We start from the raw sequence: 27,045 nt of genomic DNA, 5'->3' as shown, positions 1-27,045 counted from the left end.
TTTAAGAAGGACTATACATAAAATAGTGTTTTTTACTACTCATAATTCATTACAATCAATTGTGAGTAATCAATTTGTCTTTTAATAATATTGTTTCATCAATAATTTAAGCTATCAGAAGAAGATAGCATAGAGAGCATATTTCAAGAAGTTTAAGAAAGTTTATATTGAGGATAATAGAAAAAGGTAGTAATAGTGAAAGGGAGTTGTTTGGGTAACTTTTTTTACCAGTTACCTGCTTGATTTCAAAACATAAATCTTTTTACTATGGTCACAAAATAGAATTATGTTCAAATTTGCTGCAAAAAACTGAAAAATTTTTTTCGTATTTTACTTTATCTTTATTATCTACAGTTCCAATCCAATTTTACAAAGACAATATATGAAAAAAATTCATATTTTTGATATATTGAGAATATAACATGAGTAAACTTGACAAAAAAATCCTGTGGGAAAAGGGACATTATATATAAAGTAAAAATAAATATTCATTTGAGAAGCATTGTAAATGTCAAGTGATTTCCAATGAGAAATAGAATATTGTCGTTTCAGTTTTGATAAATTGTATTGTAGGGTCACAAAATCTGCGTATCGATATTCCAAAAAGAATCCTGATTCAAATGACTCTAGTTTATATGGAATGAATTGATATTTTTCTTGGGCTGGTCCAAGAATTGGTATTGCACTGGTGGTTAAGTTCTAACATAATCCTTTTACAATACCAGAGGTTACATTCTTCAGAATTATGCTCATGAACCACACATAGCTTTTACAGAAGAGATGAGCTTGATTTGGATTGGTTAGATCATTAAATTGTGAAAAGAGAATCTAAATATCATGTGTGTATCATGTCAGAATAAAAAAATTTACATATGTAAGAAGTATAATGTTTACTTCACCCGAAATGTTTTTTTGGGTGCCACCAATTATAAAATATAGCTTGTTGAAGTTTGGAGAAACACTTTGAGAAAAATATTTACAGTAAATCACTCTTTTAATTCAGATCAAAGATTAATAATTTTGTAATAACTTTTTTGACTAAAAAAAATTTCAAAACTATTTGGTTTTATTATCCTAATTAAAATCTTGAATTTCTTGGTAGAAATTCCTTCTTAAGTAATAAGAAGCGATTTTAGTTTTTTGGGCGTAACTTTATCGATGTTTTTTAATTTATACAAGAACATTTCAATTAAAAAACATTTTAAAATAAAGTTTTGGGCATTAATGGGTCAAATTGTTGAAATATCTTAAGTATTTAGTACTCGTTATGTTTCTTATATTCTTTGTTAGAATTAATAGTAATAATAATATTTAATATTCATATTTTATTTTCAGGGAGTTTGCCTTGTGACGTAAACGCTAGCGTGATCACTCCCAGTAATCTCCCATTTATCAAGGAGGCTAAAAAAAGTCAGGCTGCTGTGAAAGATAAAGAATATACCGCTATAGATATTGAGTCTTCCGAATCGCAAAGACTTCTGGATCATGATGTTTTAGCACAGAATTATCAAGAATCACAAGAAATTACCATTGTTCCTAGGTACACCTCGAAAGCTACATTACAGATATGTAAGTAATAGTTGATGACATAATAAGAAGATGTAATTTTTTCTATTATTCATAAAAGTAGATAATTTCAACAATTTTAACATGATAAATTTGATGGCGATCGTTCTAATGGCCATGTCATCTGCAGAGCTATGGATGATTCTGTTATTAGTTCAGGTTTATTATCACAACCAATAACAGTTCAAGAACATTGCCTTTTTCCGTAGGCTCTAAATAATCGATTGCTTATTTGTTAGTCCACTTTTTCATATATATTTTTAATCGAAGGATGCTTCGAAGACTGTTTAATTTCCACTTTTAATACCAATGTAAACCTTGTCTTTGGGGTTACTATATTACCATATAAATAGATTTTAATACTTTGTCACGCATTTTGATAACCAAGTTATCATCTTCAGATGCTCAGTTCACCTTCAGTCTCTGAAGATGATAACTTGGTTATGGAAACGCTCTTCAGACAGTGTAATTGTGTTAACAGTGTGTTCAGTATGAATATTATCAACGGTTTTAGAAATTCCAACTTAGTGTATATGTTTTTTTTTTAATTTCAGCCGCAACGCCAGTCGATGAAGCTATCGCCTTGGATTTGGATAACGTTGCCGAAAAGAAAATTCAAGAGTCTAATAATCTGGAAAACAAGTTTATGAATAGCAAATACAGTGTATTTATACCAACGTATAGAAGTACAGACGATAGGGTAAGTTATTATAGCATATTGTTAACGAACACTAAACTGTGAAGCATATCTTAATATAATTTAAAGTTTGGCGAATGCGCCTATATTTCTTATAAATAAAATTGTATTGTTTTTGTAAGCTATTCACATCATGTTGTGACTGTTTTCATGGAAATAATTTCTTTAAAGGAATTTTTATTTGTTTATATCTAGAAAACGAATTATCTAGATATTTGTTAGATATAAGTAAAAGATAGTTTAGCGGCCAAAGTTTATGAATAATCTGAGGTCATAGCGATCATATCGGGGTAGTGAAAAGTAGACCAAACAATCTATTTAAATGAATTATATAAATGTTTAGGAAGTTTGTGGATAGTTTAGTGAATAGTGAAGAGTTTAGTGTTTGTGTATAAATACACCCCATTGTTAAAAAAATTCTTCAAATAGATGAGAATAATATTTCAATATTTATTACTTGCTGATGATGCTGATTCACTTCAAAGCATAATAAATTGTCTTTTTCAACAGCCCTTTTATTTTGTTTGATCTAATGAATAATTAAAAAAAATATATGTGGGTCAATTTATATGAACTATGAGGTCAAATTTACTCAATTTTATTATTCTGCTCTGGGAAATCAATCCGAACATCTTTTTTGTATAGATTATATTAATAAAAAATTAATATAATTGTCAGTAACTTGAAAATTATTCTTTAATTATGAAAAAAATTTAAATATGTAACAATTACAGACTGTAGTTTTATTATTACTAGATTTTTATCTATACATGTTTTTGTGTATCAGGCAAACTATAGGGTGAGCAAAAACTTTTGACTGGTAATGTAACTGAAAGGATCTCGTCTATCTCTTTGATAGCTTATTTACTAACACAGGTTTAATAAAAAGAAGAGTTTAGATTCAGCTAGAAAAATAAACAAACTCCGTTTTGTTAATGCCAAACATACGGAAGGGACAATAAACTTATCGAATCGAAGATCTAACCAATTTGATTCCATCACATCTAACATTGAAACTCCTAATATCCTTAATAATTATTTTTTACAGAGTTTCGGAATAAATCATCAATTGTATTGAATATTTAAAAAAAACGAGCAGGAAAAACACAAATATCGTTGGAACTTAATTATTATTAATGATAAACATTTATGTAACGTCACTGTTAGAGAGGAAAGGTCAGTCAATGTATTTATTATACATTATACGTAAGGATTAATACATCGTGTGTGTCGCAGAGTAATTATTTCATTCACTTTTAATTTTCGAACTATAATGGCGAATTTTATCATCTAAATATAATTTTTTGGTGTCGTGAGTGATTTGTGTGTGGTGCGGTTTTTCAAAGTGGTTGTATTTAATGATTGTCGAGAAGGATCATAGCGGCGATTACCCATTTTGGATAATAAAACCCTATTCCTTTCCAGTTTGGAATTACAACAATTTAGTTGTTGAAAAAAATAACCGAAAGGTACAACATCATTTCGTATTTATTTACACCCTTTCTATTCATGAGAAGAATTAATAAACACATAATCACAATTACTATACACTACACTTAATTAACTTGTAATAATTCATTTATTATTATCATTTGAATAATTTCTGCCATTACTTTTATTAATTTGATGTTTTCACAACGACTATATATTTAAAACTAGACTCACTGTGTTTACACAAATCATTTATATACCTAAATAAAATTCTACAAAGTTTTAGAACAAAAAGAAATAAATAAATGGACTTTCCTAGAAATTATTTATAAGAAATACTTTGTTTCTGTAAGCCGGTGCTTGGACGTGCATTTAAAGCTATCAGGAAATGAAGCTACAGTTAAGGAAATGAAGAAAAAAAGAATTTGAAAAACGGAAAAAAAAGCATAAGAATCCACAGATACTGTGCTTACAAAGACATGAGAAAGACTATGTACGGTCATCGATAAAGGTGACACTTGTTTCTGTTAGCCGGTGCTTGGACATGCATTTAAAGCTGTCAGAAAATGAAGCTACCGTTAAGGAAATGGAGAAAAAACAGAATTTGAAATACAGAAGAAAGAAGCATAAGAATCCCCAGATATTTTTCTTACAGAGGCATAAGAAAGACTATGTACAGCCATCAATAAAGGTGACACTTGTTTCTGTTAGCTGGTGCTCGGAAGTGCATTCAAAGCTATCAGAAAATGAATCTATTGTTGAGGAAAAGAAAAAAACAGAAGAAAGAAGGATAAGAATTCATAGATACTGTGCTTTACAGCCATTGATAAAGGTGATACAGGAGGTATTCATACGGTACAAGGACTGTCAGGATTAGAAAAGTTGAGAAAAGCACAACCAACAGAGAAAATTTTTATTGATTAAGTGCCATTTAATATTCGGACCCTGTAACTCTGTTGCTTATTTCTGTTTGAAACAAACTATAAAATTGTGTTTTTTAAACTTGTAGTTTTTCTTCATTTAAATAATTTTAAAATTCACTTTCTTATTGCAAAATTGTACTTGAAGTACAACTGAGTTAGTAAATTTGAAAAAATGCTTATACTAGTTAATTTACATTTTTTATTTAATAGACATAATTAAATTTCACAGATATTTTGCATGATTTTTTAATTGGGTACTATTTTGAACCTCAGAGGCTACTAACTTTGAGATTTTGTTATGGTGCTTACAAAATGTTACATTAAGTATACATTGATTCTAAAAATTGAAAAATATCAGTATCATAATGTAATAAATTATTTCGGCTCACTCATATTCGCATCACTATGAATAGCTGACTTATTTCGATAACTCTTTATCCTTTTAAAATTTTAAACATTTATTGAAGGGTACTAGTTTTCAAAAGTTTTTACTACTTTTTCTTTCGAGAGAAAACTATTTTCTGTTATCCACTTCCTTGCTATAGTTAACTCAAATCATTTTCCATATTTATCTTTTTCAGAAAGTTGATGAAAATGGAAACGCTCTTCACCAAAATACAAAAGCTAAGAAAAAGAAGATTCAAACAGACAAAAACGTTGTCGTTCTCACTGCAGAAAGTGTAAGTATGTATTTATATCTGGTGACCCAACCAAAAATTTCATTGCCAAAGATGATTTCGAGTATTATTCAAATTCCGAAAGAGTGAATATTATTTGACACTAAATACTCACCCTGTATATATAAAACTCACAGAGTGTGACTAATATATTTTTATATATTGGTCCTACTATAATCTCGAATTTTGTACTGATGTTCCCAGAAAGTGGAAAATAATTTCCACCCTAGCTATGCAATATTGAATTAAATCTCATCCTAAGAACTTAAAACCGATCAACTCTTTTATCGATTTGTCGTTTTAGCTGGTAAACGTTTAAAAACAATTGTGTTATAATATTTCTATGCTTATTTTCATTATGGAATGTATCCTATTGGTATTGATATTTGTATCATTTTTGTAGGTTGAAGGTCATCGTGGTGATATAATTGATGATGTAGATAAACTAATTCAATTCATAGGGGGCGAGAAAAATGAAACTTCAACTAAAACTGCAAAATCCAATGTCAACAAATCAAAACAGCTCCATAAACAGCATGCTTCTGAAGACTCTGGTCGCGGTAAGTATTATTTTACACATAGTATTAGTTTGTACTTTCCCATACCTTCTACTCACTAATTTTTGGCCCCATGACACCATTACAGCCGTTCCTTAACCACGTAACCATTTAAGTAGTTGATTTTGTAAACAGAATTAGTTAGATCAACATGCATTTATGATATGTAATTTTTGTTAAGAAGATCCATCTTCTAAAATAGTCTTAAATATCCTGCTGTTTATGTACACTGTGAAAGTGGGGCTAATAATAACGTATAGGGCAGAGGTCTAGAACTGGTCCAAACACTCCAAGGAAAATCAATTCTCGGAGGTAGAAAGACTGTCCTACATATCTGGAACCGGACCAGGAGAACAAACCCAAAGGCTGCACTTGAAGTGATTCTAAACCTTCCACCTCTCCATGTATTATCGGAAAATGTGACTGTAAAAACCTCACTCGGTATAATCAAAGTCACCAGGGAGTCGCTGAAAGCTCCTTCATAAGGTGATCAAATCTGGGACATGTTTCATGATAAAATGATACTTCAGCATTCTAGATCATGGTAGAGTACAAAATAGAAGATGAAGATCTTTGACAGCTAGTTATCCTGAACTTCCTGAAATTAGGATTATAGATCAGCTGTGAACACTGAACATTTCCATTTCCACATCAAGGAAAATAGATCTTCTGGGTCACAATGTATGTGATACAAATCTACAACTGAAAGCTTTGCGGGATTTATTCCTTCTATCATCGTTATTTAGAATTGTAGGTTCCCCCACTATAATCATACTGTGGTACAAACAATGTTGAATTTGAATTATTTTAATATTAGTCATACTCTGATTTCTTTTAATAGCCATATTGATTAAAATAATTTTTTTTCTCAGGTGGAAATAATAGTAACAGTAAAAAACAAAGGGCGCATTCTTCTAAGGGCAAAGAATCCAGATCTGAAATTAAGAAGAGTAATTCTTTGGGCGAAATATCCACAGCGAAATTAGATGATTTCACGTTTTTTACTACAGAAGAAGGTGAAGAAAATAAAGTAGTTTTAAGAGGAAATAAAAACCAAACTGATAGGCCGAAGGAGAGGCGATCTTGGGGTAATGTAGAGGTATGATATGAAAAATTAAATATACCTCAAACAATAATTTTCAAGTTTTCCTTCATAAATACTCCCCTTGATGATTTTTTTATCCCTCTTCAATTAGCCTTTGATGTCCGATTAACCTTTTAAAATATATAGTGAGTAGATGAATATTTTCTCATTCTTCTTTATATATTTATGTCTCCAGCTTCCTCCTGAGACGCTGAGCTCCAGTTCTCATATCATCTTTTCATCATATAGACTGAATTGCAGGCCGGAGCAACTGACGCAAGTAACTGGGAGTAAATAATATCGATGGGCAGAGACCAAATGGTTCCTATCCAACCTCATTTACGTCCTCTTGACTCCTCTAACCAAATTATGAATTTCTAGTTATTCTGTAATATCCTGATTTATCATTCTATCTCTGATGTTTACTCCCCAATTAGTTTGAGCAATTAATAGTTGCGATTACCTTTTTCTTCCCGAAAATAAAAATGTGTAACAATTCGACACCACAGGACTTATATGTTGAGTTCATCTATTTCCATCTCAAATCCTTTTTGTTTCCAGACAATCAATATGGATCCCTTCTTGGAACTCCAGTAATACGACCCTGTCGATATTTGTTTCCAAACGATTATCAACTCATCACTAGGGCTGGGCAATTATCAAAAATTATAATCGATTATTTTCGATTAATCGATCAATCGAAAATAATCAAAAATAATCGATTTATCGAAATTAATCGATCAATCCAAAATAATCCATAAATCGGAAATAATCGATTAATTAAAAATAACCAATTTTCGATTATTCGAAAATCGGAGATAAAGCTTTAAAAGAACGATTGTGGTTTGATTCCTACAAAAAACAAGATAAAGAGCGAGTATACCACTAGGAACATACAGAAGACATGGTTTGATTCCCAATAAAAACAAACCAAATAATGAACCTACAGAAGATATTTGGAAGTAAGATTCTGATATTGAATTATGTTGAAATAATTATTCAGAAAATAAATTTTTTAATCGTTAAATTGATTATTATATTATTTATTTTAACGATTGTATGAAAAATAGTGTGTATGCCATAGCCGCGAAACTTTTTAACGACTTCAAGATTATCTTGCCTCGGCTGCAAGCGGTCTCGGCTATATTTTCCGATTAATCGATATTTTTCGATTATTTAATTATTTTTAAAAATATATATGGATTAATTGATTATTTTGCTCACCCCTACTCATCACATGGTAGTGTCTTACTTTACTACTGAACAGCATGTACCCGTTCTGAACTACCACTCCCTTTTGAAATCTTGAAACCATGATCTTCACGGAACTGTTGCTTCTTTTTCATATTTTATGAGACTTTTGTCACTGCTGTTCTTCCTAAAACGGTCACATTTTTTGCTCTGATTATCGAAATACCTTCGAGGAACTTCATGGTGAGCAACTAAAATGCTAAATGACTTCTTAATTGATTTCAACTGACAACACTTTTCAACAGATCTTATCAATACTGCAGTCATTTATTTCTCTATCTTCATTGAGTGTTATCTATGTTTGAGTTCTCTTTTGAACTATGTTTACTATTAACTATTAGATACATTATGCTGTACCTTGGTTATTGTTCCAAGTAAAATTTGTGGAACATTCTAATTCTTATTAAATTGTTTCAGCCTCCATTTCAGACGCTATCGAGTAACGCTTCTACTGAAAACTTAGAAACTGCTGAAAATTGGGTAGTCTCTAAAACCAAGAAGAAAAGCAAGAAACGCCGCAATAGTATCAGCAGTAGCAGCAGTCGACGCCTACCGTCAACGTCCGATTCTAGCGCTAAACAGCATTTAAATCGTGCCCCATCTCCAAGTTGTCATGGAAAATCAACATTTTCAGTACCTCACAGCGAAAAATCTGATTCTTCAGATGCAGATTCAGTACATTCTTTACCAATAGATAGTGTTAACGTTCCAACATCGTACGCCGATATAGCTAAGAACGCGGAAAAAGTTAAAGATAAGAAAAATTCACCTGAAAAAATCGAAAAAGTGCCAAATAAGGAGAAATCTCCGAAATTAGATATCGAATTTACGTGTAAAAGAGAAAAGGCACATTTAAATAACACAGTTGGTATTAAAAATCCTCTCAACCATGTTAAATCATCACCCGATTTCCACGGAGCAAAGAATTATCCCACAATAACAGTCGATTCCCAAAAAAGTGTTCAATTACCCGATTTAAGCGATACGAGAAGTTTTCCCGCGATGCACGTTGAAGTGACAAATGTAAAGAGTCCACCAATAAGCGATTCGCACTTATCGAATTGTCCCGCATTTCCGCCCGACGTCAACGATACGAAATCATTTCCTGCTATGCCAACAGATAGTGCAGTAAAGGGAAGAATTTTTTCTACGGGATCAGACTTTAATAATACAAAAGCTTGTCCGTCTATTATCAGTAGTAATACTAATAATAGTAATAATAGGTCATTAAGTATAGACAAAACGAACGTTAAGAATATATCGATGAGTGGTAAAGTGAGAAATGTGTCTCCTGGTACAAAGGTTCTATCAACTAAACCAAACTGTAATAGCACTATTAACATTAGAGACGCTGATTCTCAGAATGGAGTATATAATGATATTCAAAACGATTTATCGGTAAGTCGTGAATCATTTTTTTTAATGAAATACAATTTCAAATCTATGCATTGTAATGTACACCACCATGTAGTGCTATTGACGCTCTTAATCAGGATTTTGAAAAGAACTTATTAGATATCAAGGGCTTCACTTTGTGACAGTCAATAAATATGATTATTTAGAATATCTTAAAGGTCATAAAAAATGGGGTTTGTAGAACAAAACCAAAAATACAATTGAAAGTTATTTAGGCTATCCTAAAAAAACAAAGTTGATATCTAATAAGATCTCTGAACTGATTTCATATGTTACTGATAATTTTTTTTTTAATTTATTAGCAAAATCAAAATACATATTGCTTTAAAGGCTAATGTGTTGGAGTAAGAGTTTTCAGCTTCTCAAATGAAAACTTTCTATCAAGTCTGATGGCCATTTCTCTTTGAGACTTCTGTTAATAGGTGGCGTACTTCATTTATATGATTCTCGAGTTTGTTGTGGTGTTTGTTCCTGTTTTCTCAATGACGCCCTTAATGTAAAGTATTTTTAGATCTTCCCGTATCTTTTGGTTCCATTTGTACCAAGGTGTATTTATTACCATGCTCGGTATTTTTGATCAAATCTTTGTGAATTTGGATATATTCGGTTTGCTTGCACAGCCCCACAACTTTATTTCATTCGCCATACATTGTTGCTAACTTGTGAGTCAATATCTGTAATTGTTTTTTTTTAATAAAAACATATTTTCAAAAATAGCTTTTTGTTCTGTATCTTTCTGTGTACCAACAAGATCATTTTGAAAATTTTGGTCTTCATGTTAAAAAATTAGAACCTAGCTACGTTGACAGTTGTTGATATTTTATTTCTATAATTAAGACGATGAAGTTCCTTCAGTTTATTACCATTACGGAAAATCAGACTCAACGTAAATAAATTTAATATTTTGATATAGTAATTTTTGAGCTAGTCATGTTATATATTTAAGAGTTAATGGAAGTTTGATTTCAGATACTTCATTCAAATGAAAAAGAATCTATCCAGTATAATGCCCAGAGACTGCCTCCGAATATCCCAGACGTCCAAACTATCGAAAAAATTCATTTTATGCAATGCCGTTCACAACCGCCACCATCACTACCGCAAAATAAACCAAATCGACATTTATTATCTTCACCGCTAGTGAACGCCAACACACCAAACTATCTTCACGCCTCCAATCAATTAGAATCTAATCAGGTATCCGTGGACTCCGTGAAATCACCATCTGGCAACAAAAAATTAGACTGTGATATGGGTGATCGAACGATGATCGGTGAAAGCAATAGTAGAAGTAGAGAAAACCAAGAAGAAGAAGAAGAAGAGGGACTACCTCCAGTAGTGATATTAAGCGGTATTGGAAATAAGGAAGTTACGGGTCTTGTTTTCGGTTTTGACGTAAATGAACAATTGTTAAATGATGACATTTGCGATAATTTCATAGCAAGGTTCGTACCACCGGAAGGATATACACATACATCGCATAATCATGATAAGATTGTCAACTTCATCGGATCAAGTAAGTCTTCTTCATTAACATGATACTAACTTTTTTCTTGATCTCCAATTTCTTGCACCTCTGATATTTTTTCTTAGTTAATTTATTATATCAGCAAACGACTTGAAGACATATTACTGATTGAAAACAGTTGGCACAAGGATGAATGGCGTGGCCATAGCAGGCTTTTCCCGAGGACACCCCAACATAAGCAAATTTTTCTTGCTTGAGGAGCTTGCTGCCATCCTGTAAAACTCAGGTAGCTGAGTTGCTGCTGGATGATAGCTGCAAGCTCCAACTTGGGTGTCCACTCCAACTGCTCCATTTAAACAGGTGTGAATTTCAACTAGCAATTAGAAACAATACCTTTCATGAAGGAAAACGAGGAATATCATTTTGAAAAAGTTGAGTTCTACTATCTAGGCGTGCTGGTAACAAATATGGATGATCAGTCGAAAGAGCTAGAAAATCGAATAGAAAAGAGTAGTAGAATAATGGGGTTGTTGAATAATATTATTAGAGGTAAAGCAATCTCCAAAGCAACAAAGATTGTACGATACAATTATCAGATCGACTGTACTGTATGGATGTGAGTCCTTGGTGCTAACCAATAAGAGTGTAGGAGAGAAAAGTATTCCGAAAAATATTTGAAGGTTTGAGAATGAAAAATGATCCATGGAGAAGAAGAACAAATGCTGAGCTGAAAGAAATGAGAGGGAATTAAAAAAAGAAGAAGAAGAGATAGGATTTGAGAAGAGTGGGAATAACTGAATGAAAATAAAGAACAGAAGACAGAAACGGATAAAGAGTAAAGATACAGTAAAGAATAAGTCCGTGGTGTTTGAAATTCGAAAGTTTTTTTTATAGAAAACAATAAAATCGTACATTTTTAAATTATTTTCCACTTTTCGATACATTATTTTGATGGGAGAATTTAATAAAAATATTAAAATATACGTATTTGAATGCTTTCAGCTTCCATTAAGCATAAAAACCACATATTTTTAAAAATATGGTCGAGTTAGTCTTCTAAATACATAAGTAAATTTTTTTAAGGCAAAATATCGAAATTCAAAGAAAAATTTTATATTGATTAATATTTTTTGTAAATTTTTTCAGCGTGGGATGCTTTTGCCAACCAGTCCAATGGTAAAGTGCTGTGGTACAAGGAGGAATCTTAATCGTGGGGAAAGTGATTGTGTGCTATTTGTTTAACAATCATTGAGGTACTAGTCAAATAATCATTACATTAAAAAGAACTAAAAACGAATTTCCAAATCTAATGAATGAAATATGTAAATGTTTAGTGAAATTATGGACACGGTCGTGACGAGAACTCAAATATGAAAAAAAAAGACTGGACTTTAACAGCAAATGTATAAAAAATAATGTCATCGGGAGCAAAAATATTGTGTCGTAGTAGGAAATCTCGAATTTTCCACATTAGAAAGAACTCAACAGTTTCAGCAATATTACGAAACAGTTAACAGGGGTGGTTCCGGGATGTCATTTTAGGGTATTTAAAAAAATTATCATTTTTCTTTATCAGAAACGTATATTTGATATAACATAAATGACGTATAACTATAGATATTAACTTTTATACAATTTTGTGAATAAAAGAAAATTTCTACTTCTAATGTTTTTTTTTTTTCGTTCTGAAAAAATTTTTAGATTATCGTTTAGTACCACTATATCCATATTGTCTAGTGCTGGTAACCACTGTGTTTATTATTTAGTGTTATCGTTAAAACGAACAATAATATCAATTTAATCATATTTACAATATTTGAATTCGAAAATTACTTTTCATAAGATTTACTATAATTATCGTTACGTTTACGATTTTCTTTGAAATATACTTTTCTGATACTCAAGAAGAACAATTATAATTTATTTCTGAGCTTTCAACGTATCCGCCCTAAGTCGAATCTGACATTTCGGGGCCATACAAAGCGTTATTTATTAATTAACTAATTGTTGACACCAAAGTGTTGCCAATATCTTCAAAAATAACTATTTTTTTTAATGCTCGGTGTTATCCCAGCATGGTTTTGTGCCTGTATTTGGGGTGTATGTAAAACGATTTTTTTAAATTATTTTGTGAAATGGAGGTAATACAGTTTGTTCCAGCAAATAATGTACATTGAGGTTAATTATATATTCCGAAATTTGTTATTTTAAAACAAAATGAATTTGTCTATTATTTGCATTCTCAAACTATTTCATTCCTTATGAAATGATATTATTTTCCTCCCCTATATTTATTTTTCTTTCACATATCAAGAGTCGTTAGTGATTGAAGTAATCATTTAATTTTTCTGTTAACATGTTTCTATGTAATTGTTTCCATATTCGTTAATTTATGTAGCGTACCTCGTTAAATATTTGAACTATTTGTAGTTGAGGGAATCGAGGGTTAATTGTAAATGCTAAACTAAAAAAATATTTTTTTTTTGGCTTTAATCAAATTTAAAACAAGATGATACAATATATTATATGAAATACTGGACTTTATATTCACTTTACTACTTACAATGGTACTGTCTGATGCGTTTCGATAACCAAGTTATCGTCTTCAGAGACTGAGGATAGATAACGTAATTATGTGTGTTGGTGTAATATTATTTCAAATTGCAAATTTTGGAATAGAGTTTTTCATTTTTTTTAGTCAGTTGGTGAAATTATGGAACATTCTGTATTATACCAACAAGCAGTGTTTGCATAGGATAATAGTTGTCTGAAATACACAATCAAAAACTGAAAATCCTATCGAGAAAATATCTTGTTAATTTATTTAAAAAATTTTATTATATTTTAGGAATTACCAATTTGTAAAATAAAATGGCTGTTTAGAGATATGAGAAAAATGGTTCCAAATGCTTCACATCGTAACAATAATTAAATAATGTGTCTTGTCATATAAATGTATTTTGTTTTATTTAATAATATATTAAATGACATTTGGGACTGTTTTTGTTTTAAATGGTAGAAGTGATAAAAAGTGTTTGAATTACCTTTTTTAGGACAATGGGGATGAAAAATAGATACTCTGTTTGTTCGAAATAAAAGTGTAGGATAAAATACTTATATTTTTGACGGTGATAATATTTTATATTTTTTTCCTATTTTCATTTGTGAAGATTTTTTTTTGAAAATGAAGTAAATAAAAATATAAATATGTAAAAATTTATAATAGGAGAAAATATGCTAATAATGTGTGTATGCTTCTTTCTTTTCTGAAAAAAAAAATATATATATATATATATATATAGCACTTGCTAATTTTTAATAAGAGCCATTTGAAAATTAGTATTTGCAACATACTGTTGGGATCGGAAATAATGTATGCCCCCTTCTGTATTGTATTTTATTACACTAATGGCCGCCTTTTAAACCAATTGTGAACTACAAATTTAAATTTCTATGTATCTCAATAAGAACTACTTTTTGAGACTACTATTTTTCCAAAATAATATTTTTGTTTCTATAGATCAGTTATTCCACAACAATTTATGAAATACCCTATTTTTCTATGGTCTACCAATTTTTCATTATCTTATTAATAGTTTCGTACAAAAATAAAGGGATTTAATGATCCTTTGTTTGATTTTTTGTTATTTTATGTTGTTATTTTTAAAAATTTTTTAATCTACAAAAAATAGCATTTTTTTATTATATTGGTACCACTATTTGGGTACTTACCAATTTTGTCAACTAGATAGTATATAAAAGAAAACAATTAAAAGTGTATTGAATAACAATTGCCATTTTTGGTAATTATATAGATTAGGTTACACCCTTTCCGAAAGAAAAACTTAGTTTTTCAATTTTGAAGTTCTGGAAAAACAAAAATATTTTATATAATGATGACATCTTGTGTCATAACATTTGCAGAGAATTTGGTCTAGTATGTTGAACAATTTTACCAAAGTATATAGGGTGATTCCAAATTTATGATCGAATCAAATGTTATTAATAAATTTATTCCTTCCGTTATATATTAAATTATTACTTTAAAATCATTCGGTTTATTGGTGTATAAATGTTCTGTATAATTACTACATCTCGATTGGAAAATGTTAATTTTTTAGTTTTAGTGGAATGGTCCTCTAACTACTAACCAATTCAGCTTGGAACAATATAAAAAAAATGAAAATTCGGCGTTTCTCTAGTCAGAAGACCACCAAAAAGATAGTACCTAGTCATACTATATACACAGATGTAGGTCCTTTCCATTTGTAATAAATGAAATCCTGTTTGGCCACTAAAGTTGATTGCATTATCAAAAGAAAATTGTGCTGGGATCTTTTTGCAATGTTCTAAAAAAGCTTGAAGCTGCATTTGCCATTTTAAAATTTTTTTTTGTAAAAAAAATTTGCTCAAAATGTGCAATGGTGTAATCATGTGTATTATGCAATCATAGTATTTGGAAATATGGAAAATCATAAAATTGTATTTTTTTTCTGGAATTTTTTCGACATATTGCAAAAATATTAAATACCACAACGGAATTTTTGTTTTTATTTGACGCAAAATAACTTAGGTGACCAAAATACATTTGGACTTATTTTTCATAAAAAATTCTAAAACTTCGGCACAACGTTTTTAACGTTATTGTAGACACGATTGTATAAGATTTAGAATCTGGAACACCAGACTTTGAATTTAGTGCCATGAAAGTGGTTCTATACATTTAATTTTAGGGTTGATTGTTGTGTTAAACGGTGGTCATTGTTCTAAGTTTGTCATATCATGACAATTTTTCATATTAACAAAAGAATTATATTAAAAAAATGTGGTATTAAGTAAAGCATACATTATTACTGATCCACCCTATAAATATATATATATATATATATATATATATATATATATATATATATATATATATATATATATATATATAACCTAAAAGTTTATAATCTAGATGGATTTATTTTAAAACTCGGTATGTTTCTGTTAAAAATCTAATAAAAAAAATGTATATGTAGGATTAATTTGAGGAATTAGTTAGGTCAATTACGGTTATTTTAAAAAATGTATACATTATGCTCTGTACTGCTATAGTTTTATTGCTGTATGAGATTTTTACTTTTTTTAAATTCACAACACCTCATATGAATCTGTATTATCAACTAAATTATGGATAAAATCATTTTAGAGACACATTATTTATCTTAAATTTAATTTATTTTGTTATTTCATCATTTAATCATTTTATTGTGTACTACAGTGAAAGTGTTGCACAATGTAATTTCACTTTACCATAAGGATCATTGAAAATTTTGTTGATCAGAATCATTTTTCTTGTAACAAATTTTAATATGAATCGGCCATTTGAAGAAAAACATCATTTCCAAAAAAAGTAAACTGTCGTTAAATCGAAAAATTTTAACACAAAATTGGAGATGTGCTGTTTCTCAAATGACTGACTAAACGATATGTTCAGGTATGAAATAAAAGGTAAAACAATTCAAATTATTAATGAAAATTAGTATTTTATTTTTTAAATAATATATATACATTTTCCAAACTTTAGTTCTTAAATTAATGTCATCCATATCGATAGTTGGCCTCTCATAAATTTTTGAATAAAATTCACCAACAAAATCAACAGGTTCTACTTTATTGAGGTTATTGCTTAATTTGATGGGTACGCCTTTTTGAGGTTAGGCACTAATTGTTGGAGCTCTGATAAATCAATTCCTGGTTTTTCAAGTCATAAATTTGTTAATTGAGGCCACCAATATTTTTTACATAACAATATTTTTTTACTTTAACGTGACCTACTACAAGATTAAACAAACTATAAAAGTTGAAATGCTGAATTTCTGCTGCAATCTTCACTGACAATTTATATTCAACCCAATTTTGGCCAAAAATGAACAAATTAAAATAATATATTTGGCGTGGAACATTTTTTTGGTGAATAAGTAAAATTTAATTGATGGATATTTCCAGTCATTTCCATAACAGAAAATTTTACAGGAAAACATATTTTGTAGACTAATAGAATCTCCGGAAAGGGTAGGGAGGAGAAAATTCAAAATATTCGGCTGGTTTCGCATACCATTTTGAAGTTGGTAGATATTGCAACAAACCAAAGCATAAATAACGAGCCAAAAAAACACATTTTCGCACATAAAGTTCTACAAAGATTGTTCCAATCTCTTCTATAATGTTTTGTCAGTATGTTTCACACATCACGCAGTTTTGGTGACTTCATCACAGTACCTTTAGCTGCACCTCCTATTTTCAGCTACAATGTTATTTTCTTCAACTTTTTTCTTATTTCACCGAAAACTCTTTCTGAAGGGATGAACGATTGTCCAGGATTTAGAAACTTGTCATTAGTGCTGTATAAAACATGAAACATATCATGCAAACATGGTTCTTCAACACTACATCAGGAAATGAGATGATAATAACCTTTAAACTTTCTCGTGGTTCCTTTTCCATGTAACTGGATTCCTTTCCTGCTTCTTTGCTAATTAAATTACTGCCAAGTGTATGTAGCCGATTTTGCAGTACATTGAAGTTTTTTAGCCCATAAAACTCGTGGATTTGACCTAAGGTGTTTTGTTGCCAATGGATGGAAATGTTAGTAAAGGACTCAATATAATCGAAAATAACTGATGGTATATGGCTAGGGTAGGAATTAGTACTTGATGACATTTAGAATCCATAGAACAATTTCATCTTTTTATTTTTTGTATGAATTGTGATTATAATTATAGTAGAAAACTTAATTATTAAAAAAATCTGCGGTTCGATTGAAATTGGTTACACCTTGCCAGACCACGCCGATTATCGTTTAGTGCGATTTAGATGTTGAAAGCTCTAAATTCTCTGTAAACTACGCCTTACTGTAGTCACGGCAGTGAATGTGTTAATTTATAAAATATCTTCGAACATTCAATTTGAAAGAGACCTCATAAATATTGTAGATAACTTGTATATCCCATGGAATAAAGGTAGGTATACATTTTTGAAAAGAAAATCCGTTAAGACGACATTTGTAAAATATTAGATAATGTATATAAACGATTTTTTTAACCACTAATCTGGAAATTATTTCTAAAATAAAATAGAACAGAAACATACTGCAAAAAGCTTTGAATATAAATAATAGATATCACTGTTAAAGCTAGATCTTTAACTATGTTTATTTATTGATATAAATAGGTACGTCAGATAATATTACGGCGTTATGCAATTTGTTTCTTATATTCAAATTGCATTAACCATGAAGAATGTTCGCCTTGTTTAAAATCCCGAAGAGATACCCACCATTTTGTAAACGTATTTCAAGACGAAATTTTATTATATTTCTACTAATTTCAAAACCTCTAACCCCATTGTTATGAAAGATAAATTCAAAAGGAAATTAATACTTTTAATTAGTTTTTTCAACCGTATACGAGTCTCATTTTATATAATCTAAATGAAATTTAATTACGAATGGCGTTGTTGGTTTAGGAAAACTGTTCAAGAGTTTTTTTAAATGCTTAAATACTGTTTTAGTTTTTAGGTAAAATTTTGTTAACCCTCTGATAGTTTCTTACCGTATTATCAAAGTTTGGAATAAAATTTTTATTGTTCAGTACACTGGAACACTAGATTTGATTTTACGTTGAATTTATTTGTTGCTAATAAAATGAAATTTTCTTTCTATCTAACCCTCTCCTACCTGTTATCTTGCCTTCCACGATAGCTGTAGCAAGCCTAGATAGGACGCTTTTCTTTTCTCCAATAGTTACAAGCAATTCTAAATCTAGCCATTCGTCTCAGTACCTCCGTATTGGTTACTCGATCAGTCCAAGGTATTCTTAAAATGCGTCTATACAGCCACATTTCAAAAGCTTCTAATTTTTGCATTGTTTTAATGTCCACCCTTTTCACACTATACCAATCAGCTCGGAGGGTACGTCGCCATCTGGTACCAATGTTAGGTTGCGGTTGCTCAAGAGCTTTCTCATGTTTATGAATGTGGATCTGAAGTATTTGACTCTCTCAATGGGACCCGTTTCTACATACAGATCTACATTTTGCATTTATTCCTTACTAATCACCATAAATTTGGTTTTCTTTCTGTTGATCCTAAGACCAGCTTTTGTAGCGCATAGCGGAGTTTGTTGATTTGTACACCGTTAATTTTGATGCCCTTCCAGTGCCTTTATCGAGTCCTTTTTGTTGATCTAGTTATTTTTGAGGGGTTCCCGTGTCCTATAGCCGCATCTAAATTCAAACTTTGTATGAGCTCTTCTAATTTTGTTCTTATTCTGGAATAAAAAATGTTAAGAATACCTTCAAGGTGTATCATTAACCGATATTCGTTGCACTTTTTGGGGTTTGCTTTTTTAGGGAGTGTTTAAATGTAGATTCCAACCAGTAGGATGTCGTAGATCTTATTAAACAGGTTTAACACGATATTTAGATTAATCTACAGGGAAGCATTCATTTTTCAAAGTTGTAGCAGGTCTTGGGGCCATTTCTACGTAGTCTTCTCGTACGAACCGTTATTCTATTAGCTCGTTGTCATGGTTAGGTTATGTCATGAATGTCATGTTGTAGGGATTGTGGAAATCAGCGTGAAGGGTATGATTACTGATTTACCATGGAGAATCTGCATGGTCTCTTGGTATTTTTGATTGAAACCTTTGATATGCATCCCCAGAGTCGGATCTCATATAACCATATCAGGTTTAAGATTGATTTGTATATCGGCAATTTGTGTTATTGAAAATTTTGATTTCCGTCCGAGGAGCATTGAAAAAACTAGTTAACCAAATAAAAGTATCAATTATTTTGTTTTTCGATTATTTTAACAGTGAAAATATTGACAATTATAGAAAAATTTGATTTTTAAAACATTGTATATTTTTTCAATTTTGATAATATGTAATATTGAATTATAAAAATTTGGAAAATTTTGTCTTGCAATAACACAAAAAATTGGTAGTTGGTCTTTTGGGCTATTTGTAAAATAGTTGTAATATCTAATTATGGATTACAAAAACGTCATTTTAGTTTTTCAAATATGGCTGAAATAGTTATTTTTGAAAATTTAGACGGATCTAGGTGAACCTATTGCTAGATTTTATATATACAGGTATTTTTTTCAAATTGTAAATTGTTGAAATATCATATTGTTAACTCATTTAGGTTTCTAGATATCAAGGCTATTGTTACAAAGCTTGGTAAACTATGATTGGTAGAAAATTGAGGGGTAAACGATTTTATTTATATTACATTTTAATGAATAAATAATTTTGGTGATGAAAAATAAAATGAGACATATAAATCTAGCCTCATACGTCCATTTTTGAACGTAGGCCTACCTTTCCTTTCCTCGTACTTCTCCATCTTTGAATAGTGGCGTTCATTCTGGCCCGTTTGTCCAATGGACTCCACCTTTTCCTCTTATAGTACCAAGATCTCCAGTTGATCAACATCTTATTCCATCATTCGTCTTCTGCCACCTCTCTTCGAGACACCACTTACATTTTGTTATCACGGATCCAGTTTTCTTCACCAGTCTGCTAATTTGATGTTTTGATTATAATTGTTTTCCTTATTTTTATCGACGTTTTACTTTGTGAATATTTTTTTTTCAGCCTTACATAATAACAGAGTTCCGCAAGAAACTCTTACTAGAAAAAATATTGTATCAATTAGTTCTAGCCTTATACTTCCATTTTTGAACATAAGCCTCCCTTTCATTTCATCCTACTTCTCCATCTTTGAAGAGTGGCGTCCATTCATTTGTCCAATAGACTTCACCTTTTTCTCTTATAGTACCAAGATCTCCAGTTGATCAATATCTTATTACATCAGTCTTCTGTTGTCTTAAGGTATGTCCTTCGAATTTCCTTTGCCTTCTCTCTTCGATACACCATTTAAATTTTGTTATGACGGATCTAGTTATTGCTTCACCAGTCAAATTTGATATTTTGAAGATGATTGTTTTTCTTATCAATTATTTAAATTAATATCCAGTTTTTCAGCCGTATGTAATGACAAGGATTTGCTAAAAACAATTGTTTTTGGTATTGAGGGTATTTTTTAATTCTTTATATATTTCATAGCTCTCCGATTGGGGTCCAAGTCAATCTTATTGTACTTTTTATTCCCTCGACAATTTTTGTCCAATAAATTATTTTTTTAATATTTAATATTGAAATTTTCCATTTATAGTTATATTGTTTGACATTTGATCTCTTTATGACAGGTAACAAAATGTGCATGACACGTTCGTAGAGTTATTCGGTCCAACAGTAGAATTTTCTTGTGTTGAAATTCTATTTTTTCCTACCATCATATCTTCCGTTTAAGTACTTTCTATTTCTGTCCTGTGTGTTACTGATTCATCAACATACCCTTCAGCGACCGTTAATGACTTCCAACCTCCATGTCTTTAGTGTCTTCAAGTTTCCACCAGATTCCAATAAAAGTATAGCAGAAGAAATTAATAACCTTTATATGAGTTAACATTTTCAAGTTGAAGAAAATTGGCTCTTATAGGTTCTTACCCACAATCTGATTGATGACACATTTTTTATATTCTCAATTTTAGCTTTCAGAAGACAATACAACGTCTAGTTCATTTTTTCCCTCGTATAATAATTAATTATTAAATTATGAACACCCTAGGTAGATAAATTTTTGGTTTCTGTACCGTTTTATTGATTTAAATAAATAAATTTAAATTGTGAACGCCCAAGGTTAATACATTTTTGGTTTTTGTACAATTTTATTGATTCAAATAAATAAATTTAAATTTTGAACACCCAAGGTAAATAAATTTTTGGTTTTTGTACAATTTTATTGATTTAAATAAATAAATTTAAATTGTGAACACCCAAGGTAAATAAATTTTTGGTTTTTGTAAGGTTTTATTGATTTAAATAAATAAATTTAAATTGTGAGAATATTACCTTCTTTTTAGAAATATATTTAAATTGTGAGAATATTACCTTCTTTTTAGAAATATATTTAACAGGTAAAGTTAAATTTTCGATTTAATACCGGTCATTAATATTTGTAAAGTGTATATACAGGGTAGGAAACGTCTCAATTTTCTACATAAAATTCTAATTTGCTCTAATTGCATTTGAAGTGTACTTACAAACATTTCAAATTCGAAATGCAAACGTTGTAAATCATCTTTATATAAAATAATTTATTCAAAAGTTACAAAATTGCAATATTAAAAAAATTTAAACACCTCTATTTGACATTACTTATTGATATACTACATATTATGAAGATTATACAAGTCTGCAAAATAAACTGTTTTGGTTTGAACGCATTTTTTTTAAATATTGATCAAAGCAATGAAAAAAAAAATTGACAAAATTTGAACTCTTCATATTAACATTAACAGATGCCTATTTGAAAATTTCTATTCCTTCCCCATTTAAATTCAAGTACTTTAATTATAGTTTATGGAAAAGTTTTGTTAACGAAAAAATAAATTCAAAATATGTTACCAAAAAACCTTCGACGTTATATTATAAAATATGTCGTACACTTCATAAAACACGTTTTTTTCTTATTTTGAAATGATAATTTCGAAGTAGGGTACAAATTTGAGTTCTGTGGCCCTTTTCAAATCCCTCACTATAATCCCACCACAATGCACCCATACCTTTCACCACACCACTTACCACACTCTCACCACAACCCCTTTACATCCCACCACACTCCCACCATAAGCCCTTTACATCCCACCACACCACCTACCACACTCCCACCATAAGCCCTTTACATCCCACCATAACCCCACCCACCTCACCATTTATTCGTAGTGAGGCTTCTTGTTGTTGCTCAAAAATGATCATATGACCTCTTGAATGGTTTCTTTGAGGTTTCGTGGTGGTTGTGATGAATTGAGGAGCAGCCATGAGTTGTTCAATATCTTTAACGTTGCCTCCGAGAGATGTGGAAGCTTTGGTGTCAAGTATTTAAACCGATTTCACGATTTATTCGTACTTAGACTATTTGTTGTTGCCTAAAAATTGCTATATGACCTTTTAAAAGATAATTTTCCATTCTTTGAGTTGTCGTCATAGTTGTATTGGAGCAGCCTTAAGTCGTTCTTTAACGTTGCCTCCGAGGGATCTGGGAGCTTTGGTGTTGGGTATTTGAGGCAATTTCCATGCCTTGGAAGCGACTTGTTTCATCAATCTAAACTGTGGTATAAGAATTTTATAAGGAGACCTCAAAGTTTCACATGGAACGTTCTGTTCGCCAACTTAAAGCTCCTTCTGAGGCAACACTTTTTGATCCAGCTCTACTATCCCGAAAGCAAGGGAATTTGCTAAACGTACATTGTTGTCCGAGCAACGTGACGAGATTTTTAAATCACCACGCACTTGCCAATTGTGGTCTTTATATTTTAATTTTCAAAAAACCAATTCCAAGGTTTCTTTGAGGTATACAGGAAAACCAAGGAGGGTTGCACACGGTAAAAGTAAGTTCTTGCTTCTGATTCTTGATTCAAACACCTCAGTAGTATATTTAGGGAGATTTAAGTCTCTTTTCAAATCGTTTAGCTCACCCCAAGAAAATAATTTCTGACCGCTATCATCTTCTAATTCCAAACTCGATTGGTCATTGGGGTTAGATACAGCACCATCTTCACAAGAATCCTGATCTTAAAGTTTTAGACCAAAGTCTATAATATTGTGTCAAACATTTTGATGACTTCCTAGTATTTTTCTGTCTTCTGGAAAGGCTTTGTCTTGAAAAAATCATCGGTAGTAGATGCATAGTTTGTTCTTCGATGTTCACCAAAGACCTAACAGAGTAGACCAGATCTGATTAAATGACATTTCTTCGGTCTAAATTTCTAAGTACAGAAAAAAGGTTTCGTCAAAGGTTAAGTATTTTCCATCAGCCTTTATAGTGATTGACAAACTGCAACTCGTTGAACTTCTATAGACAGTTTCCGGTTGTCCGGTCTTGTCTTTATCTTTCCAGAGTTGAGAACCATCATAAATCTACTAGAGTATCCAAGGCGTTATCAATTATTGGCAGTGTGTAGCTGGTGGTTTTGGTCAAATCATTCAGCTTCATCATTCTTTCTTACTTTTCAGGGATTTACTTTTTATTGGAAAGGAACTCGTTGTGATGAACAGTGTAGTAGACAATGAAAATCTGCTGTGATTTAGTTAATTAAAAATATATTTTGAATGCTTGAATTTTAAGTATTAGAAAATTATTTTTTTTAATATGTAGTATATCGATAAATTAACATTTAATTTTGTAGTTGGGGAATAGTAATTTGTTCGAAAAGTTAATAATTTGAACTTGTAAACATAAAATCATTTTTGGTCAATTATTTAATCTTAAATGCTGTAATTTGAAAATTGATAATCAATTCTGATGATGGTATGTAATGAAATAAGAAACTGTCGAGAATTGATAACAGAAAAATAATACTAAAAACTTTATAACTACCAGTTAATATTGTTACAGAATCAAATTTTTATTAACAAATAGAATTTAATGCATTTCGAATTTTTAATTGATTTATCGGTCACTTATCTATATCTAAAGCCTTGATGTAAAATCATCCGACTAATTTGTAACATAGTTGTTGTTTATTTTGTTGTTTTCCTTTTAAATTCGCTTTTGGTTATTTTTTATTTTATTTCTATTAATAAATAAGAAAAAAAAATCTGTCATGGGTTATTTCTTAGAAATTTTTAATTATTTTTACATGAGAGAAAAATTAGTGGCTAAACAGTGTATTCCCCAATATGTATAAGTATTGAAACGTTTCTTTTGCAGCTCTAGAAGATCAATCACACTCTAGTGTAGTTATTACTCTTAGCGCAATTCCATTGGGACAATCTGTAGTACCCTACAGCTAGTGTTTTCCTATTTGTATATTTTGCGACTACATATTTTAATAGAACAATTTTTCAACCTCCGGTATCTTCAGTTTACAAAAAAATCATTCCAGGAGGACATATCCAGTCACCATATAGATTTAGTGGGCAAACATTGCGTTCTCTAACTGTCATCTGTCTATATCCTGCTTCTCCTGTATTTTCTTTTCCCTCTTTCTAGCTTCTTCGTAGTCTTCCTCTTCTCCTTTTTCCACTTCAGGACTCAGTTCTTTGACATTATATGTACATGATTATACCAGATTAGCTGTTCGGTTTTTATGCCATCAATTAACCTATGTCTGACTTCCATTATTTTCCAGCTGCTTTATAATATTCCATTCATCATATATACAGTTTTCTTACCCTGTAAATTTCTCAAATAATTGTATTCCTTGCAGTATTTCTATTCCGTCCTTCAGGTAGATGTCTTGTTCTGTTCCTCCCTTGTTTTAAAACTTTTATGGCTGCAAATCCATCAGAAAAGTCCCCCGCTTTGGTTTAATTTTTACCATACTCTTTTCGTATGATCGTTGACTGCTTTTATTAACCGGTTTATGATGTTTGTTTTGTTTCGGCGTTTGAAAGAGACACATTGCCATATGCCTTTTGAAGATCCACATATAATAAATGGATTTCTTGTTCTGTTGCAGTTTTTTTGATGAACTGTTGAAACCTCCGCCTCGAGGACCTTATATTCTTTTTCGATTTTGGTTTGGATTTAGAAATTTTTTATTATAAAACTGAGTATGAACAATAACAAAATAATTAAAAATGACTTTCTGCTATAGTTTTTTTGGGAGTTTCTTTTATCTTACCCCAATTTTAATCTCCTAAAGTATTTTCGTCCTAAAATTTTTCAAAAATCTTCTCTGTAAATTAATTCAAATATTAGTGCAGGAAATGATTTTTTAATGACAATCACTTTTATTTAATAATTTTTTTTAAAAATGTCAGTTTTATCATCTTTATAAATTTCACAAAAATTCTTAGATAACCGTTTTGAATGATTTCTAAGCAGTTGTTTCATTAATTATGAAAGACTATCAAACCAAAATATTTTATAACTTGTGAAACAAAAAATATTCCATTTAGAGTTTTCCTTTTCTAATATTTGGAAATTTTTTTGCAAATATCGAAATTATTGTTTAATGTCTTTATTTTGTCTTGAATATAAACAAATGTGGAATTTCTGGAACCGTTGGTGATACACCAACACTCACATTACACTGTTTGAATCTGATACACGTTTCGATAACCAAGTTATCATCTTCAGAGACGATAGAAGGTAAACTAAATGTAATCGTGAGTATTGGTGTAAATATACTACATAATGATGTTCTCTCTGACCTTGTACCATAGGCAAAAGAAATTTTTAGAAGTATCAACGTTGGGTCTCTTATTCTTCTTCGTGTGGAAAAGCACCTTTGGAAATAAAGTTTTTAACGTTAACTGTACGAAATTATATGTTAGGAAGAAATTGAAAATTATTTTAGATATTATGGGACAAAATAAAAAATTGTTTATCTAATATCATGTAATATATATAATTTGAATTTACTGTTTTTATATGCTGGTGCTAAAGTTTTAACAGATAAAGATGAAATAATTAAAAATATTGTATCTTTTAAAAAATTTCTAAGAAATAATTTAACTTTATTTTTGTCAATATTTATTTTTCGCAACAAATTAATATCGACTAATATATGTTGGAAATTACGTAGCTAGAATTCTTTTTTCATTTTCTGTACGAGATAAAAAAAATTAGCAACGAGTCGATTTCTAAATCATTTCAATTGTTATACTTTTAAAGTTTGTTTACACAAAATAAAATAATTGCTTTCTAAATACAAATTTTGTTTAATTTCGACAATATACCCAAGAAGACATTACAGTTTGCTTAGTGAGGTTAAAAAGTACTTGATTACTTTTAATAAAATACGACAGCAACGTTTGTCTTGTCGGATTATTTGAAAATTTTATGTCAAAAAGGGGCACAAATATTAAAATTACTAAGAATAAATTGTGACTGGAAATCAGAAAATGATCA

General features: G+C 30.3%; 1 protein-coding gene across 3 annotated transcripts in view; it reads left to right on the top strand.

The window, feature by feature from the left end:
* Positions 1–26,849, top strand: part of LOC130892685 (uncharacterized) — a 36,357-nt gene extending 9,508 nt beyond the window's left edge. For 2 of the 3 annotated variants that reach the window (XM_057798212.1, XM_057798213.1), the window contains 8 exons: positions 1,336–1,569; positions 2,121–2,266; positions 5,199–5,297; positions 5,698–5,854; positions 6,724–6,950; positions 8,604–9,584; positions 10,572–11,118; positions 12,217–26,849. In XM_057798212.1, coding sequence (XP_057654195.1) covers positions 1,336–1,569; positions 2,121–2,266; positions 5,199–5,297; positions 5,698–5,854; positions 6,724–6,950; positions 8,604–9,584; positions 10,572–11,118; positions 12,217–12,278 — 2,453 coding nt within the window. In that variant the 3' untranslated portion in view covers positions 12,279–26,849. The remainder of the gene's footprint in view (positions 1–1,335; positions 1,570–2,120; positions 2,267–5,198; positions 5,298–5,697; positions 5,855–6,723; positions 6,951–8,603; positions 9,585–10,571; positions 11,119–12,216) is intronic. The other variant, XR_009059076.1, reaches the window with a different exon arrangement.
* The last annotated feature ends 196 nt before the right edge of the window (positions 26,850–27,045 follow it).

This window comes from Diorhabda carinulata, chromosome 4, assembly GCF_026250575.1.
Source record: "Diorhabda carinulata isolate Delta chromosome 4, icDioCari1.1, whole genome shotgun sequence".
In the NCBI taxonomy this organism is placed as follows: Eukaryota; Metazoa; Arthropoda; class Insecta; order Coleoptera; family Chrysomelidae; genus Diorhabda; species Diorhabda carinulata.
This window is presented reverse-complemented; position numbering and strand designations above follow the sequence as displayed.